This window comes from Maniola jurtina, chromosome 26, assembly GCF_905333055.1.
Source record: "Maniola jurtina chromosome 26, ilManJurt1.1, whole genome shotgun sequence".
Taxonomy (NCBI): domain Eukaryota; kingdom Metazoa; phylum Arthropoda; class Insecta; order Lepidoptera; family Nymphalidae; genus Maniola; species Maniola jurtina.
Genome location: NC_060054.1, coordinates 5281099 through 5296459, shown reverse-complemented (window position 1 = coordinate 5296459; position 15361 = coordinate 5281099). Strand labels below are relative to the sequence as shown.

The following is a 15361-nucleotide window of genomic DNA, read 5'->3' as shown; positions in this document are numbered from 1 at the left end:
TCATGAAGCTGTCCACATATTCACAAGCTGAAGAGAATATTAGCTTCATTTCTAAAAGACTTGGCAATATCGTTGTATTTGCTTGTAATCAAGAGAAAAGGAACAAGGACATGTATTGGCGAGATGTACCTGCTGTTTTATTTATTATTATTATTATTTTGGCTGCTGTTGAACATTTTGGTTGCATGTGCTGCTTTTCTCTTTTTGAGTTTGGATCTGCATGGAAATTATAGGATGAAGAAGAATTCATAGTATTTGAGACCTCAACTGCCGAAGCCCTTCCGACTAAGTCGGCAAACGAGGACGAAGATGAATTAGACGAGTTCCGGCAGATTTTCGATGCTTCCTCTGACGAAGAAGGGGTCGAAGCGGCAGCGGAAGCGGGAATGGACCCGCAGATTTTAATACGTTCCGCGGGCAGCGGGAGGTGTTTTCCGAAACACCTGGTCCCAAGATTGAAGGAACAGGTCCAACAACCCATAATGGACACGATAGTAGAGGAGACCAACAGATATGCCAGGCAGGAACTTGAAAAGGCTGCGGAGGTAGGCATCGGCCCAAAAAGCCGATGGAACAAATGGATCAAAACGTCTGTCGCGGAAGTTTACCGCTTGATTTCTGTGATGATTTTAGAGGGTCTTTGCGTAAGAGGCAGGGTCGACGAATATTGGCTTACAGGGGTTACAGAAATACCTGAATTTAGGGAGCTCATGACTCTTGGCCGATTTTGGCTCATGATGAGATTTTTGCACTTCTTTAACAATGAATACTCCATCTTCGCGCGACCACCCCGATCGCAAATTAGAAAAAATAGCAAAGCTGCTGAACCATTTTAATCGTAAATTTTCTGATATATGTACCCCGAGCCAAGAAATATTGACGAATCCCTCCTCTTATGGAAAGGACATCTAAGTTGGGTACAGTGCATCCGTTCTAAAGCGGCTCGGTTTGGTCTTAAATCCTATGAGCTGTGCGAGGCCTTAACGGGGTACTGTGTAAATTTTTTTTATGCAGGAAAAGGTCGCGTCAGCCAAGAACTGTATTAGTTTTAACCAGCGCCACAGCAAAAATAGTCATAAATCTCATGCAGGGATTTCTGGGGAATGGTTACACCCTTTTTATGGATGATTTTTATAACTCAGTGAAGCTGTGCAGGTTTTTAAAACTACACAAAACGGACGTAGTCAGGACTTCGAACAAGCGCAGGACCGACACGCCTCAAGCAATCAAAGATGTGAGGTGGTGAGTCGACAGTTTTAGCGTGGAAAGACGTAAAACAAGTCACCGCAGTGTCAACTTATCACAATTCAGACATGGCACCAGGTCGGCGTGCCGGCCAAGATTGTCAAAGCCCGTATTAGTGCACACCTACAATAAGTACATGGGGGGCATTGATCAAAATTTATCCATGTAAACTACTCAAAACAAAATAGGGCCCACCACGAGTTAATATCGAATTTTGTTTATAAATATGCGGTATGTCAATCATAAGCAAAGTTATGCATTCTAACATCAAGTAGGCTTGTTTATGAAATCCTTAACGATATTTTAAGCAATAACTTACACGTTATCATTAAGTGGACAGCCAAAAAAATGCAAGTGCTTGAAATTTACCCCTATGCATAGATTCAGTCCAAGCGACTGAATCTATGCATAGGGGTTCCTAGTGTCATTTACAAGTTTGCTGTTGAATATCACTGTGTTTATTTGATTTCGTACTAGTCACGATTACAATGCCTGGTTCTCGTCGTCATATGGATATGGAAACTGCAACCAGAGCGGTAGTTTTGCTTCAGGAGGGAATGTCTCAGAGGTCTGTAGCAATACGACTCGGTGTGTCACGACGCGCTATCAGAAATGTATGGGAACGTTTTCAAGAGACAGGCAGTGTATCAAGAAGACGTGGATCAGGAAGAGTTCGAGCCACAACTGCCCAGGAAGACCGTTATATCCATCTAACTGCACGTCGGGATCGCACGGTAACTGCCCGGAAATAAAATAGAATAGACATTAGAATAGATTAAATTAGTTACTATAAACATAAACTATGTAAATACTTGTAATTGATAAGGAAAATAAAGGCTTAATAATAATAGTAATAATTATTAAGTACTAAACTACTAACACAGTTTTTAAGTTTTTTTTGTTACTAACACTATATGGATTTTTGTAGTCCGGTTAATAGATAAATTATTATTATAATTATAAATAGGCTTGACCAGAATCTAATACATGATGTAGATGCGACTGAGAATATCGGAGTACTCGTATCACAAAATCAACCGGTAATTCTCACCCAAGCAGCCGACGAGAAGGAAAGTATTTATGAAGAATGCATAATATATCCTTTACAAGAAAAAAAAATGTAGCAGCTACAGCTCTGTATCAAATGCTTAAAGTAAATGCGGCACCATTTGATAAACGCAACAAGCAAATAGATACTTTGTTCCTTCCAGACATTTTTGATGAAGACAAAGCCGGTCAGTTTCATCTACGAGAAAAAAATAATACTAGTGCTGAATTCATAAAATCGCTTAACATTAAAAGATTCCAGATTGTATTAAACAGATAATAATTGACGTTCGAATTAAAAGTTACTTTGATAATTTCTGTATTTTATTTGAATACATACAACCACGTAGTAAATAAGTTGGTACTTGTTTTTGGTACATGTTTAATCTTTAACATTGGAAAACGAGCACTTATTTAGAACTCTAACTAATGCTACAGATTTCAAGTATTGGTTCTAACTGCCTTTGAGACATTTGAGTGTATACATATTTTATAAACTAACTGTGACAAATCAACACCAAAAATTAACAGCTCAGAAATATTTAGACATGATAGATCAAGATGAAGTAGGAGTTTAAATAGCACTATTTAGTCAATTACGGAATACCATGCTATTAAGGAAAAAACTTAGAAGCGATGTCTTATTTAGGATTCGTCATAGGATCTGCTACGTGGTTTCTCAGATTGGGCATGGACGAACCTATATTCACCAAGGTCCCTAATATACTCGCCAAAGCTAAAAACAAATCTACAAGCGAGTTAATGACAATGCAGTATCACGATTTATCGACATAAAAATTAGCTCCCTTAGCTTACATTACATCATCTGAGGCACCTTTGGGTGATCTCATTTTTTTTTTTAAAGAATATTAGCCATATTAGTATGGATTCTAATCATGACTAATACTCCCCTTTCCCCTCCAATTAAGCGTAAAGAAGCTTGTGCCAGGAGTGGGTACGACAATAGTGCAACGGGTGGGGATTGAACCGCCGACCTTTCGGAATTCAGTCCAAAAAGTTATACGCATTCGAACGATCAATATCAGATCAATAAAATCCGCGTTGAAAATCTATCCGATTATTATGAAAATTAACCCACAAGCTTACAATTACAGCCAAACCTCACTGATCCAAATAAACCGGACATAGTTCCAGAAAAATTAGACACGCGTAGAATTCAATCAGACACCGCAAATTACCAAAATAAGCAAATCTCTAAAACCAAAGGCTTCAAACGATAAAAAGATAGATACTCGTATACCTGCGAAAAGGATTACAAATCTCCTATATAGTTTTACTGGGAGCCCCAGGTACATGAAATGAAAGGATTGGAATTCTATAGCTTAGATTAGGACAACCTACTTACTTTATTACAATTACTTGTAATCCAAATTGGGTTGAAATTAAACGGTCAGTCCCTTCAGGACAAAAAACTAATCCATTAACTTGTGCCAGTTTTTAATATAAAACTATCACAACTAATAAAGATATCCGGTTCCGGAAAATGGTTTGGAAACTTTATTTATCTCATGTACGTCATTGAGTTTCAAAAAAAGAGGCATACCTCATGCACATATTTGTTTTCGAGTGAAAGACAAAGGCCCGGTACGTAGACCGACATTTTAGGCCTGATATACCTAATTCCGTCTGAAGCTATACTCGATCAATATGATTCACGGTCCTTGTGGCCTTTCTAATGAAACTGATCTTCGTCGTAGGGATGATGAAAAAGAAAATGTTCTTAATTTTTTCCGAAATGCGAAACGTACACTACATTCTGCGATTTAACTTCGTCAATTTAAAATGCAATACTCAAAACGAAGCTGAAATAACAGAGCGGTAGAAACCAAAAAACCAGTCGTAGTTCTGGAAAAATAAGACACGCGTAGAGTCAATGTATCACGAATTTCCAAAATAGGCAAACCTCTAAAACGAAAAACGTCAAACGATGAAAAGGTACCCGTGACAAAAATTACAATTGATAAATCAATAAATAACCCACAATTGGGTAGAAAATAATTTATTTAAAAAAAATGGAGATAATTTTAAACATGGGAAATTCAATACCTACTAAAAAACCTTTTAATTTGTGAAAGTTTTACGAAACTCATGTTGACGCTACAGACAACGATTTAATTACAAGCCAACTAAAATCAATGTCGTCTTGGCGTCACAACGGCAACTATTACTTATTTAATAGTCACGGAGTAGACGAAACAAACAAAAGAAACAATCGCACGACTTTTTTGGTCGGAAAATGTAGAAGCATTTATAATCAAAAGTTATACGCATTCGAACGATCAATATCAGATCAATAAAATCCGCGTTGAAAGTCTATCCGATTTTTATGAGAATTTACCCACAAGCTTACAGTTACAGCCAAACCTCACTGATCCAAATAAACCGGACATAGTTCCAGAAAAATTAGACACGCATAGAATTCAATCAGACACCGCAAATTACCAAAATAAGCAAATCTCTAAAACCAAAGGCTTCAAACGATGAAAAGATAGATATACCTGCGAAAAGGATTACAAATCTCCTTTACAGTTTTACTGGGAGCCCCAGGTACATGAAATGAAAGGATTGGAATTCTATAGCTTAGATTAGGACAACCTACTTATTTTATTACAATTACTTTATTACAATTACTTGTAATCCAAATTGGGTTGAAATTAAACAGTCAGTTTCTTCAGGACAAAAAACTAATCCATTAACTTGTGCCAGTTTTTAATATAAAACTATCACAACTAATAAAGATATTCCGGTTCCGGAAAATGGTTTGGAAACTTTATTTATCTCATGAAAGTTATTGGGTTTCAAAAAAGAGGCATATCTCATGCACATATTGGTTTTCGAGTAGTGTTCAAAAAAAAACGTTCTTAGTTTTTTTCTGAAATGCGAAACAGACACTACATTCTGCGATGATTGAGACTTTGCCAATTTAAAATGCATCAGTCGAAACGAAGATGAAATAACGGTAGAAAACTAAAAATCAATCATCGTTGGGTAGTTCCATACAACACCGCCTTATTCCTTCGATTTTCTGGAATCTGGAACTGTCCGGAGCCGCCCTCCTCACGCGCCTCCTTAACCACCAACGCGCTGATCATTCTCGCGTAGCAGTTGTTTTAGATAAAAATCATAGAAATTGAAAAGAAAATTCAAGTTCCTGCGAAGGAACGTGGCGTATCTTAGATTTGATTTAGTTTGCCGGCGGCATGCACCAGCTGCTTAACCTTCCGGTGCTCAAGGAAAGAGAGAGACTGCGGTAAAATATCATTGACCTAGTGGTAGTCGCCTGCAACGCTTTCCGTCGCACCAGACCCGTGGACAACGTAGACCCGTGGACCAGTTTCCCTTTTGGCTGCTCCGGCTTTGAACTGCCTCTCAATCTTCGGATCCACTTTATACAACAAAAACTGTATAGAATAGTCAAAACGAAGCTGAAATAACATATAGAGGTAGAAAACTTAAAATCAATTATCGTTGGGTAGTTCCATACAAATTGAAAAACTACGAGACTAAAAGATTCTGCGAATCGACGTGGGGTATCTTTGAATTACAGTTAATTTGCCGCGAAACTAATGTAAAACAACTCTCTGTTCTCCTGGAATGGGAACAGTATATTATATTTTGAACCCGTTACTGAAACGCAACCTGCAAATAGAACAACTTCAAACTAATAACTTATTTCAATCAGCCTGCTGGGATGAACAACTTCAGATCTAATAACTTATTTAAATCAGGATAAACTTCGACGAATTAACATGTCTTTCAATTTTAATATATTGTTCATCACATCACATCCCCGACCTAAAAACGTGAAAATTTAAAAAAAATTTAGAACAATCCACTGCCTTTCGAGAAAACACGGTACATGTTTAAGCACTGTCAACAAACGACACAGACGTAACAACTGAGTAACTAAAAAATAATAATTGTAACAACTAAAAAATAATAGAAATAGACCTGCTTTAAGATACTTTTGCTTTTGGTTCCCTAAATTATCACCGTAATAAAATGAAATATTCGAATAAGTTAACAAACTGGTAACTACTTGTAATCAAAGTTTTCGGGAAACTCAAAACAGCGCAATTTTCATTGGCGGCCCCGGCAAAACCTTAATTTTAACACTTAAGGGGTAATTTATTAAATGGTATTTCGTTTTATGCACTTCATCGCCAGGTATCGCCGCGGATAACAAATGGTAATGGTGCAAACCCGCACATAGCATGTTCCGGTTTCCACTAAATCTCTAAATAGACGAATCTCGGGGTATTGGAATATTACAAACGGTTCACAAACAGTAGAACTGATATTCAATGCAAATCTTGTAATTTTCGACAGCTTTTAAGGCTCACAAATGGCTCATTCATTAATTAGAGCGATCTTTACGCGATTTGATGAAAAACGACAAATTTTTTGATAGAAAAATTATTACTTTTGCAGGTGCAAACAGGAAATAGAATTGCTTTAAAAGACTTCGTAAATAAAATTGGTTTCCTAAATTATCACCGGAAAAAAATGAAATATTCGAATAAGTTAACAAACTGGTAACTAATCAAAGTTTTCGGGAAACTCATAACAGCGCAATTTTCATTGGCGGCCCCGGCAAAACCTTAATTTTTAAACATTATTACACAGTTTAGGGGTAATTTAAATGGCATTTTATTTTATGCACTGCATCGCCAGGTATCGCCGCGCATAACCGTGATACTGGTGCAACCCCGCAGATAGCATGTTCCGGTTTCCACTAAATCTCTAAATAGACGAATCTCGGGGTATTGGAACATTACAAACGGTTCACAAAGAGCAGAACTGATATTCAATGCAAATCTTGTAATTTTCGACGAAGCTCCTAGGGCTCATTCATTAATTAGAGCGATTTCTACGCGATTTGATGAAAAATAACAAATTTTTGGTACAAAAATTATTGCTTTTGCATGTGATTTTCAGGGATCTCTTATTTATCTTGGTTTTGTAAACTTTTCATGTGATTTATGTATCTTAATCCTATTACAATGATGAGAAACCTTGGGGATAAAATGCTTTAAAAGGAGCTTAGATATAGATCTAATAAGTTTAAGTGATTTTGTGAAGTGGTGATAATAAAAAGAATATCCAGCTAAGTTTGTGTAAGGCTATTAAATCCAAGACAAGTTGGGAAACATACGTCTACAAAACGTGGAAAAAATGCGACTGCTTTTTACAATGAATGCTGGTTAGAGGTCATTTCGTATCATTACTTTGCGCGTCCCCCGGTCTCGAATAAATAAGAGAATAATTATTATTCTAGGAGAATAATGACTATTTGATGAATAGGCGACGCCCCAGCCAAATTGATAAAATATGCATGCAGACATTTTTCGAGCGGATGCGTCAGCTTACAAAATATGCGAGGCCGAGACAAAACAAGTTCTATTAATTCTAGTTGGGCATGCCAGTCAAAGATTTGGATGTCATTGAATTTGCTAGAAAAAACATAAGACTTCAACCACTTGAGAATTTGCTTGAAAAAACATACGCCTTCAAACACTTGTGAATTTGCTAGAAAAAACATATGACTTTAACCACCTGTAAATTAACTAGAAAAACATACGACTTCAAACACTTGGTCGAACATATAAACGTTTCATGAGAAACGTTTTTAAATCTGCTTACTGTATCGTTTGCTGATCCTACTGCCAGCATTAGACGCTTGGCTTTGCGTTTTATCAAAGACTTCGGTATGACGAATTTTGAGGAGGAAAAGAAGGGATTGCCATCCATACCATTCCCAACGAGTCCAGCACTATTATGAAAACGTTGACAATCGTTCAAGACGCGTCCTGTTTGCGTGGATTCAAAGAAAGATTAGAAACAATCCACAATTTTTAAAAGCTATTTTATGGATGGATGAAGCAAAATTCACTAGGAATGGAATCACAAATTGCAGGAATTTACATGAATGGCATTATGAAAATCCACACGTCTTAAAGAGGGTATTTGTAGATGCCCTATTTAAGTGTGGATTTTCAAGTTCTCAATAAATGTATGGGCAGCTGTAATCGATGACATTTTAAATGGTCCAGTTATTTTACCTACTAAATTAAATTCCGAACGTTTAAGAACTTTATTAAGAGACGAACTGCCATTTCTGCTAGAATTTTCACTGGCTACAAGGCGACGGGGGGTGTAAGTTTTTTCAAAAACAGAATCACATTTCATAAGAACGGAATTGACAGATGACATCCAGTTAAGGCGGCACCTGTTAATATCGTTCAATGACATTATTGACATATCTTCCATTAGAGATAGATCTACAGCTGAAATTGCAGAACTTTCGGAAGAGAATTCCAATAACAAATATCCAGCCATCATTTTTTATTTCGACATACAACTTGTATATCAGCGAAGATTGTTCATTGTAAGAGTACTAATTTTGTTATTTCATCGCTACTCAGTGGATGATTATGGATTAACAAATTAAAAGTTGCTCTTAAGTACCAAGGATCTAAATAAAAATAAAATCGTATCTCTTTTATGAAAACTCAGAGATGTCCTTTGATTTAATAAAAAAATTAATAAAATTACCACAAAGGAGAATGCCCATGGACAGTACTCTCACAAGAAGCATTGTACCTTAAATTTTTTATTCATTTATTAAAGCTAAAATAAAAACATAATTTCTCACTAGGTTTCATGAATATTTGTTTTGGGATTATTTTTTTCGTAAATAAAAGTGCTTTTAAACTTCCGGCTGTTATGTAAGCCATTATTGTAGTTAGTTTTAACTTTTAATTTTTATCCCCTTCAGGAAAGGCAAAGGTCGTAGACCATGCAGCCTGGTAAAAAGCCATTATTGTAGTTATTTACTGATTGCCATTCATTTGTCACAAAAGTACTGAGAAGGGATGTCCCTTTTTAAAAATGATATTATTGTTTATTATATCGATTTTTTTTCGTGGGTAGGCATCGAAAACGCACGCACGTGTTTTGCGAGTCTTATACTGTTTTATTTATTTAAAATTATCTTAGTATAGTTTTAAACATGTTTTAAGTGTTGTCATACCTTGCTAGCAGTGTTCCATTCATCAAATCCATAAATTGCAACATAATAATCCAAATAACTTTATCACATCACCATAACCTCAATCACTACAAAAGTTACCAAATGGAGGCCATTCAGCAGTCAGTACAGGCGTTGACGGAGCACTTTAACACACAGATGGCTGAGTTTCAAAAAAACTTGCAAGGTGCTATTCCAGCTGCGAGCCCCACCTCAAATATTGCAGCTCAATTTAATGCTTTCCGGACCTTCGTGTTGTCAGCTCTCTCAGGTCTACAGCAACAAGTGGAAGTCCTAGCCAAGCAAATGGATCAACTTGAGATGCGGAGCAGAAAAAAGATGCTATTAGTACATGGCATCCCCGAGAGCGATGACAGCAATCTAGCGGCCACGGTAAGCACATCTCTGTCTGATCATCTCAAGCTGTCGGCCTTCCAGGAAGACTGCCTCAGTCGTTGCCAACGGATCGGTCAGCCTAAGAGCGACAAGCCCCGGGCCATACTCCTTAAGTTCCATGACTTGTCAATGAGGAATCAGGTGTGGTTTGCAAAGACTTCACTCAAGAATACTGGCATAACACTGTCGGAATTTCTGACAAAAGACAGGCACGACGCTTTTATGGCAGCGAGGCAGAAGTTTGGGATTTCGAAGTGCTGGACGAGAGATGGTCTTATTATTATTGCGGGTCAGGCCAACAAGCGTTACCGCGTCACAACCATTACGGAAGTAAATTCCATTAGCCAGGCACGCGCTGACGAAGAAGCCACGCCTTCAGCGGCCGCTCCTACTGCCAAGCCGACTTCTAATGTGAATAAACCATCCTTTAATGCACCCTCGAGGGCCAAAAGAATCACTAAGAAGTAAGCAAATAGCTACTAATTAGGTACACGTTTTTCATTCGGCCGCTGGTTTCTTGTGCGCTGTTGTATTGCATCACTTCTCGTAGACATACCTACCTACTCAGTTAGTTATAGGTACAGTTTAGCACCGAGGTACCTACACCCTCACATTTGTGTATAACCCATTCTCTGTTGTAATACTTGTTTACAAAAGTTACTATAATCTATAATGCGTAATTGCGTACGGTAGGTACCTATCGTGTGTCAAACTTGTGTCTAAGTCAGTCAAAGTCGAAAATTAGCTAATTGACATTGACAGAAGACGACAGTGACATGCGTCATGATGTGAACTCGACAAATGTCTCGAGGTACAGTCGTTTCGTCTATGCGAACCTTGGATCTTATTTACAGGCATGGATACGGTAGCACTGGAGCCGACAATTAGTAGTTATTAACAGCTTTATGACATGGACCTACGACGTTTGTCGAGTCCAATGGTATTGGTTCGTTCATGTTTTTATTAGAAGTGTTCAAGAATGGAATATTTGAATATTACTTATTGTTATACGTAATTAATTATAACCCAACACTATAACAATAACACCATTGTATATTTAGATTTTCCGTTCTGCCAGTATTCACACTGGTATAGTAAAGTAGGTACCTATTTAATGTGCTTGTCCTGTAGTATAAATAGACAATTAACGATTTATCATTGTAAATATGTAGTTCTAAGGTTCAGCTTGTTATTGTCTACTTAGTTTAATTTAAGTTAGTAGTTGATGTGCTTTCTTTTATGCTTTAATTATTGGTTTTGTTTTGTATAATGTATGAATAATTAGGTTGTAAACGGTTCCTCCTATGATGCTAGCGGGTATAAATGTATATAAGTAGTCTCGTGAATTTGGTATTATTATTATATACATATATATATACAAGTATTTTTTTATTATAATTTATTTATTTTTTATATTTTTATTTTTAGTATATAGTTTATTTTCATAAAGTACTCTATTATGTCTGATATATTACCAATACATTGTGATGATGAATTCTTTTCATGCTCTTCCTCTGATGAATTTCAAAGTGTGTGTAGTGATTTCTCCTCTGACTGCAGCATCTCTCTTGAACGCCAACTGAATAATATATTTTCTGATGACTCTCGCTACCTTAATGTTGTGCATATTAATGCACAAAGCATTCCGGCACATTATGCTGATCTTTTGGCATCTTTTAGTGGCGTCCTAGTCGATTGTATTCTCGTTTCTGAGTCCTGGCTCAAACCTTCTCTCTCTTCCGAACTTTACAGACTACCAGGTTTTACTCTTATCCGTAATGATCGGACAGACAAAGGTGGAGGCGGTGTGTGTATCTACATTCGGAACAACTTATCATTCAAAATTATTAGTCAGTCACCTTCCGCCTACTCAGGTAGTCTAGAACATCTTTTCCTTGAAATCAGTACTCACCACTCTAAATTTCTTATTGGTGTTGTATATAGTCCTTCATCTACTATCAACTACTTTGACACTCTTGAACAACTTCTTGAGAATCTTACACCTTCCTATTCCGACGTTATTATAATGGGTGACTTTAACACGTGCCTATTAAAAAACGATAGTAGATCGCAAAAATTAAAATCGTTAGTGTCTTCCATTAATATGACTATCCTTCCTCTTTCAGAAACCCACTTCGCCCCGAGTTTTGTTCCCTCTCTTCTAGACTTGATAATTACTTCGTGTCCTCAAAATGTTCTTTTGCATGGTCAGCTCACTGCTCCCTTCTCCTACCACGATCTTTTATATCTTCGCTATAAAGTGCGCTCGCCTAAACGTAAGCATAAGGTTATTTTGCAACGTAATTTCAAAAATATTAATATTGAGTGTTTAAGGAAAGATGCGTCGGAAATTGACTGGACCTGTGTTTATAATGCACTGGATATTGATAATAAAGTAAAACTTTTCACAACTCTTCTCATTAACTTATACAATACTCATGCTCCACTGAGGCCTGTCAGGATTAGGCATTTACCAGCACCTTGGCTGACCGACTCAATTAAGAAGCTAATGTGTAAACGTAACAAGGCCAAGACTAAATGTAAAAAATCCCCGACTGACGAAAATGTGGCAGCCTATAAGAAATTGCGTAATCTCTGCAATAGGATGTGTAGGGATGCCAAGCGCCGCTATATCCATTCCTCCATAGATAACGCTTCTACATCCGAAAAATGGAGATTTCTTAAATCCCTAGGTGTGGGCAAATTTCATAGTACGTTAGTAGACTCTGTTGATATAAATGCACTAAACACACATTTTTCCTCCCCACCTGTTCTAGTTTCTGACTCTAAAAAAATTGTAACTCTTCAAAAGTTAACAAACATTACCCCACCTTTGTGCGAAACTTTCTGTTTCCAAGAAATTGCGGAGGAGGATGTCAAGAAATACATCCTTTCCATTTCAACTAAAGCTGTCGGTAGTGATGGCTTGAGCCGTGACATGATATTACTCATTTTAGATCTTTTGGTGCCTATTATTACTCACATATTAAACTTCTCCCTGGCTCATAAGATCTTTCCCACAGACTGGAAAAAGGCCCATGTTATTCCCCTACCGAAAATTGCTAATCCTAATTCCCTCTCACAGTTTCGTCCTATTTCGATTTTACCTATCCTATCAAAGATTATTGAAAATGCTGTTTTTAAACAATTATCAACGTATCTCTTTAAGAACAATCTGCTGAGTCCCCTCCAGTCAGGTTTTCGACCCTCGCACAGCACCGTTACAGCGTTAGTCAAAGTCACTGATGACATTCGTTATGCAATGGATAACAAACAAGTGACTATTATCGCCTTGTTGGATTTTAGTAACGCATTTAACTCAGTTGACTTTGATATCCTTCTTGGTATCCTTCGTTCTCTTAACATATCCTCCTCTGCGATTGACTGGTTTCACTCCTATCTTCATGGTCGCCTGCAGAGGGTGCACTCTGAAGAGGCTAACTCTGACTGGGCTTGCCTCTCTGCTGGTGTACCTCAAGGCGGTGTACTATCCCCTCTTCTCTTCTCAATTTTCATCAATGAAATCACCAAAATTCTTACTTCTAACTACCACCTATATGCAGACGATCTGCAGCTCTATAGGCATGCAACATTGTCAGACTTGGATACAGAGATAACTGCTTTGAACGCAGATCTAGTTGCCATCAAAAATTGGGCTGACTCTTTTGGTTTATTAGTTAACCCTAATAAATCTCAGGTTATGATTATTGGAAGTAGGCCGCTAAGAAATCGTATTAACTTCAATGATTTGCCTGTGGTTTCTTATGATGGCAAACCCGTTGCTTACACATTCACAGCAAAAAACCTAGGGTTGACATTGGATGGCAACCTCGCTTGGGCAGCACATATAAATCAGCTTAGTAAACGTTTGCATTATTCGATCCATTCCTTGAAGAGACTGCAGAATTTTCTTCCGCTACGTACCAAAATCATGCTAACACATTCTCTGTTGCTTCCAATTCTCGACTATGCTGATGTGTGCTACTTAGACGCCACTGAGGAGCTACTTGACAAACTCGATCGGCTTCAGAATCTGTGCATACGTTTTATATATGGACTGCGCAAATTCGATCACATTTCCGACTACCGTCGTCAGCTTAAATGGCTCCCTATTCGCTTTCGCCACAATTTGCATATTTTGACTGTTCTATACAATGTTCTCAATACCTCTTCCCCTGGTTATCTGCGAGAGCGATTTCAATTCTCGCTCCCTCCTACTAGGCCTATGCGGTCTTGTGTCTCAAAAAATCCTCTCGTCACTCCCCATTGTAACACAGTCTTCTACAGCAAATCTTTCACCGTACTAGCCACCCATCTTTGGAACTCACTTCCTGAGAATATTAGAGTGAATTGCCGTTCAGTACATTCTTTCAAATACAGAGTGAAGCAGTATTACCTATCATTACAATAGAGTATTTTATTATATTTTATATATATTATATTTATTCGTATTTCATTATATTATGCATAACTATTTATTATTATATTATTATTGTATGTAAGTATTTTATTCTGGTATTTATTGGAAGATATTTGTGTAAATATTATTGTGTAGCACTTGTATTAACCATTTTATAAATCTAGTACCATGGGACCTATTCCACGTATTTATGCACCTTACTCACAACCTGCACGGGGAAGCTGGAAGAAATCTCTGTTTAGAGATAAGCATTTCCTTTGTACATAGCTTAATTTATCTTAACTTTGTAACTACAATTTTGGTACATGAAAATAAATATAATATATCTAGGTCTACGATATCGATTTTTTTAATTTGAGTTTTGTTACTCTGAATTGTTTATTATTATTTTTAGAGCCTATTTTTACTGTGAATAATCTTTATTTTTACCGCATTTATGATTTTTTAACCCTTTCAAATGCGGAGTAATTAATAACACGTTTTAATGTAGGTACTTATATAATTCGAAGAAAAATAGTCGATGAAATTCGAATCGATTTATCTTTATCGGCAAGAGTACATAGCCCCAGTCTATACTGTCTATGTTCGAGATGCCTAGCGATATATGTATAGACGCCATATTTTTTTTTTGGTTTGTTTAGATTCTTTTTAGTATGTTTTTATTTCGGTTTGTGTATGTTACGCGCCGAGTTGAGTAGCTGTAGGACTTTGCTCATAGCAGAGTGAATTATCCGGTAGAGTGGTAACTAGCCACAGCCAAAGCCTCCCACTAGATGTATTATCTGGTTTCATAAAGCTAGGTATCCAACCATCATCATTATCAACCGCTAGACGTCCACGTCTGGACATAGGTCTCTTGTAGGGACTTCCACAGACCACGGCCTTGCGCCGCCTGAATCCAGCGGCTTCTTGCGACTCGTTGTCTTTCCACCTAGTGAGGGGTCTTTCAACGCTGCGCTTTCTGCTACGAGGTAGTGATGCCAACACTTTTGGGACCCAAACGCCTATCGTTTTTTCGAACTATGTGCCCTGCAAATTGCCAGTTCCTGTATCCAATACGGGTGATATATTATTTCCTAATTACTATCCAATCATTCATACTAATTATTACTACAGAACATGTAGAGTTCTGTCATCGGTGTTAATCGTGTAGGTCAGCGATGTACCTACTACCTATATGTGAATGGGTACTAGGTAGGTAA

At 37.3% G+C, this 15361-nt stretch overlaps 1 protein-coding gene across 1 annotated transcript; it reads left to right on the top strand.

Annotated features, from left to right (window-relative positions):
• The first annotated feature begins 9242 nt into the window (after window positions 1-9242).
• Window positions 9243-10309, top strand: LOC123878896. Its single transcript, XM_045926273.1, has one exon. It carries the CDS (start codon window positions 9449-9451, stop codon window positions 10205-10207), a length of 759 nt encoding a protein of 252 aa, XP_045782229.1. The 5' UTR covers window positions 9243-9448; the 3' UTR covers window positions 10208-10309.
• The last annotated feature ends 5052 nt before the right edge of the window (window positions 10310-15361 follow it).

Bases quoted from the DNA above. Each gene is read 5' to 3' on its own strand.
- LOC123878896 (XM_045926273.1), top strand. From the start codon at position 9,449: ATGGAGGCCATTCAGCAGTCAGTACAGGCGTTGACGGAGCACTTTAAC.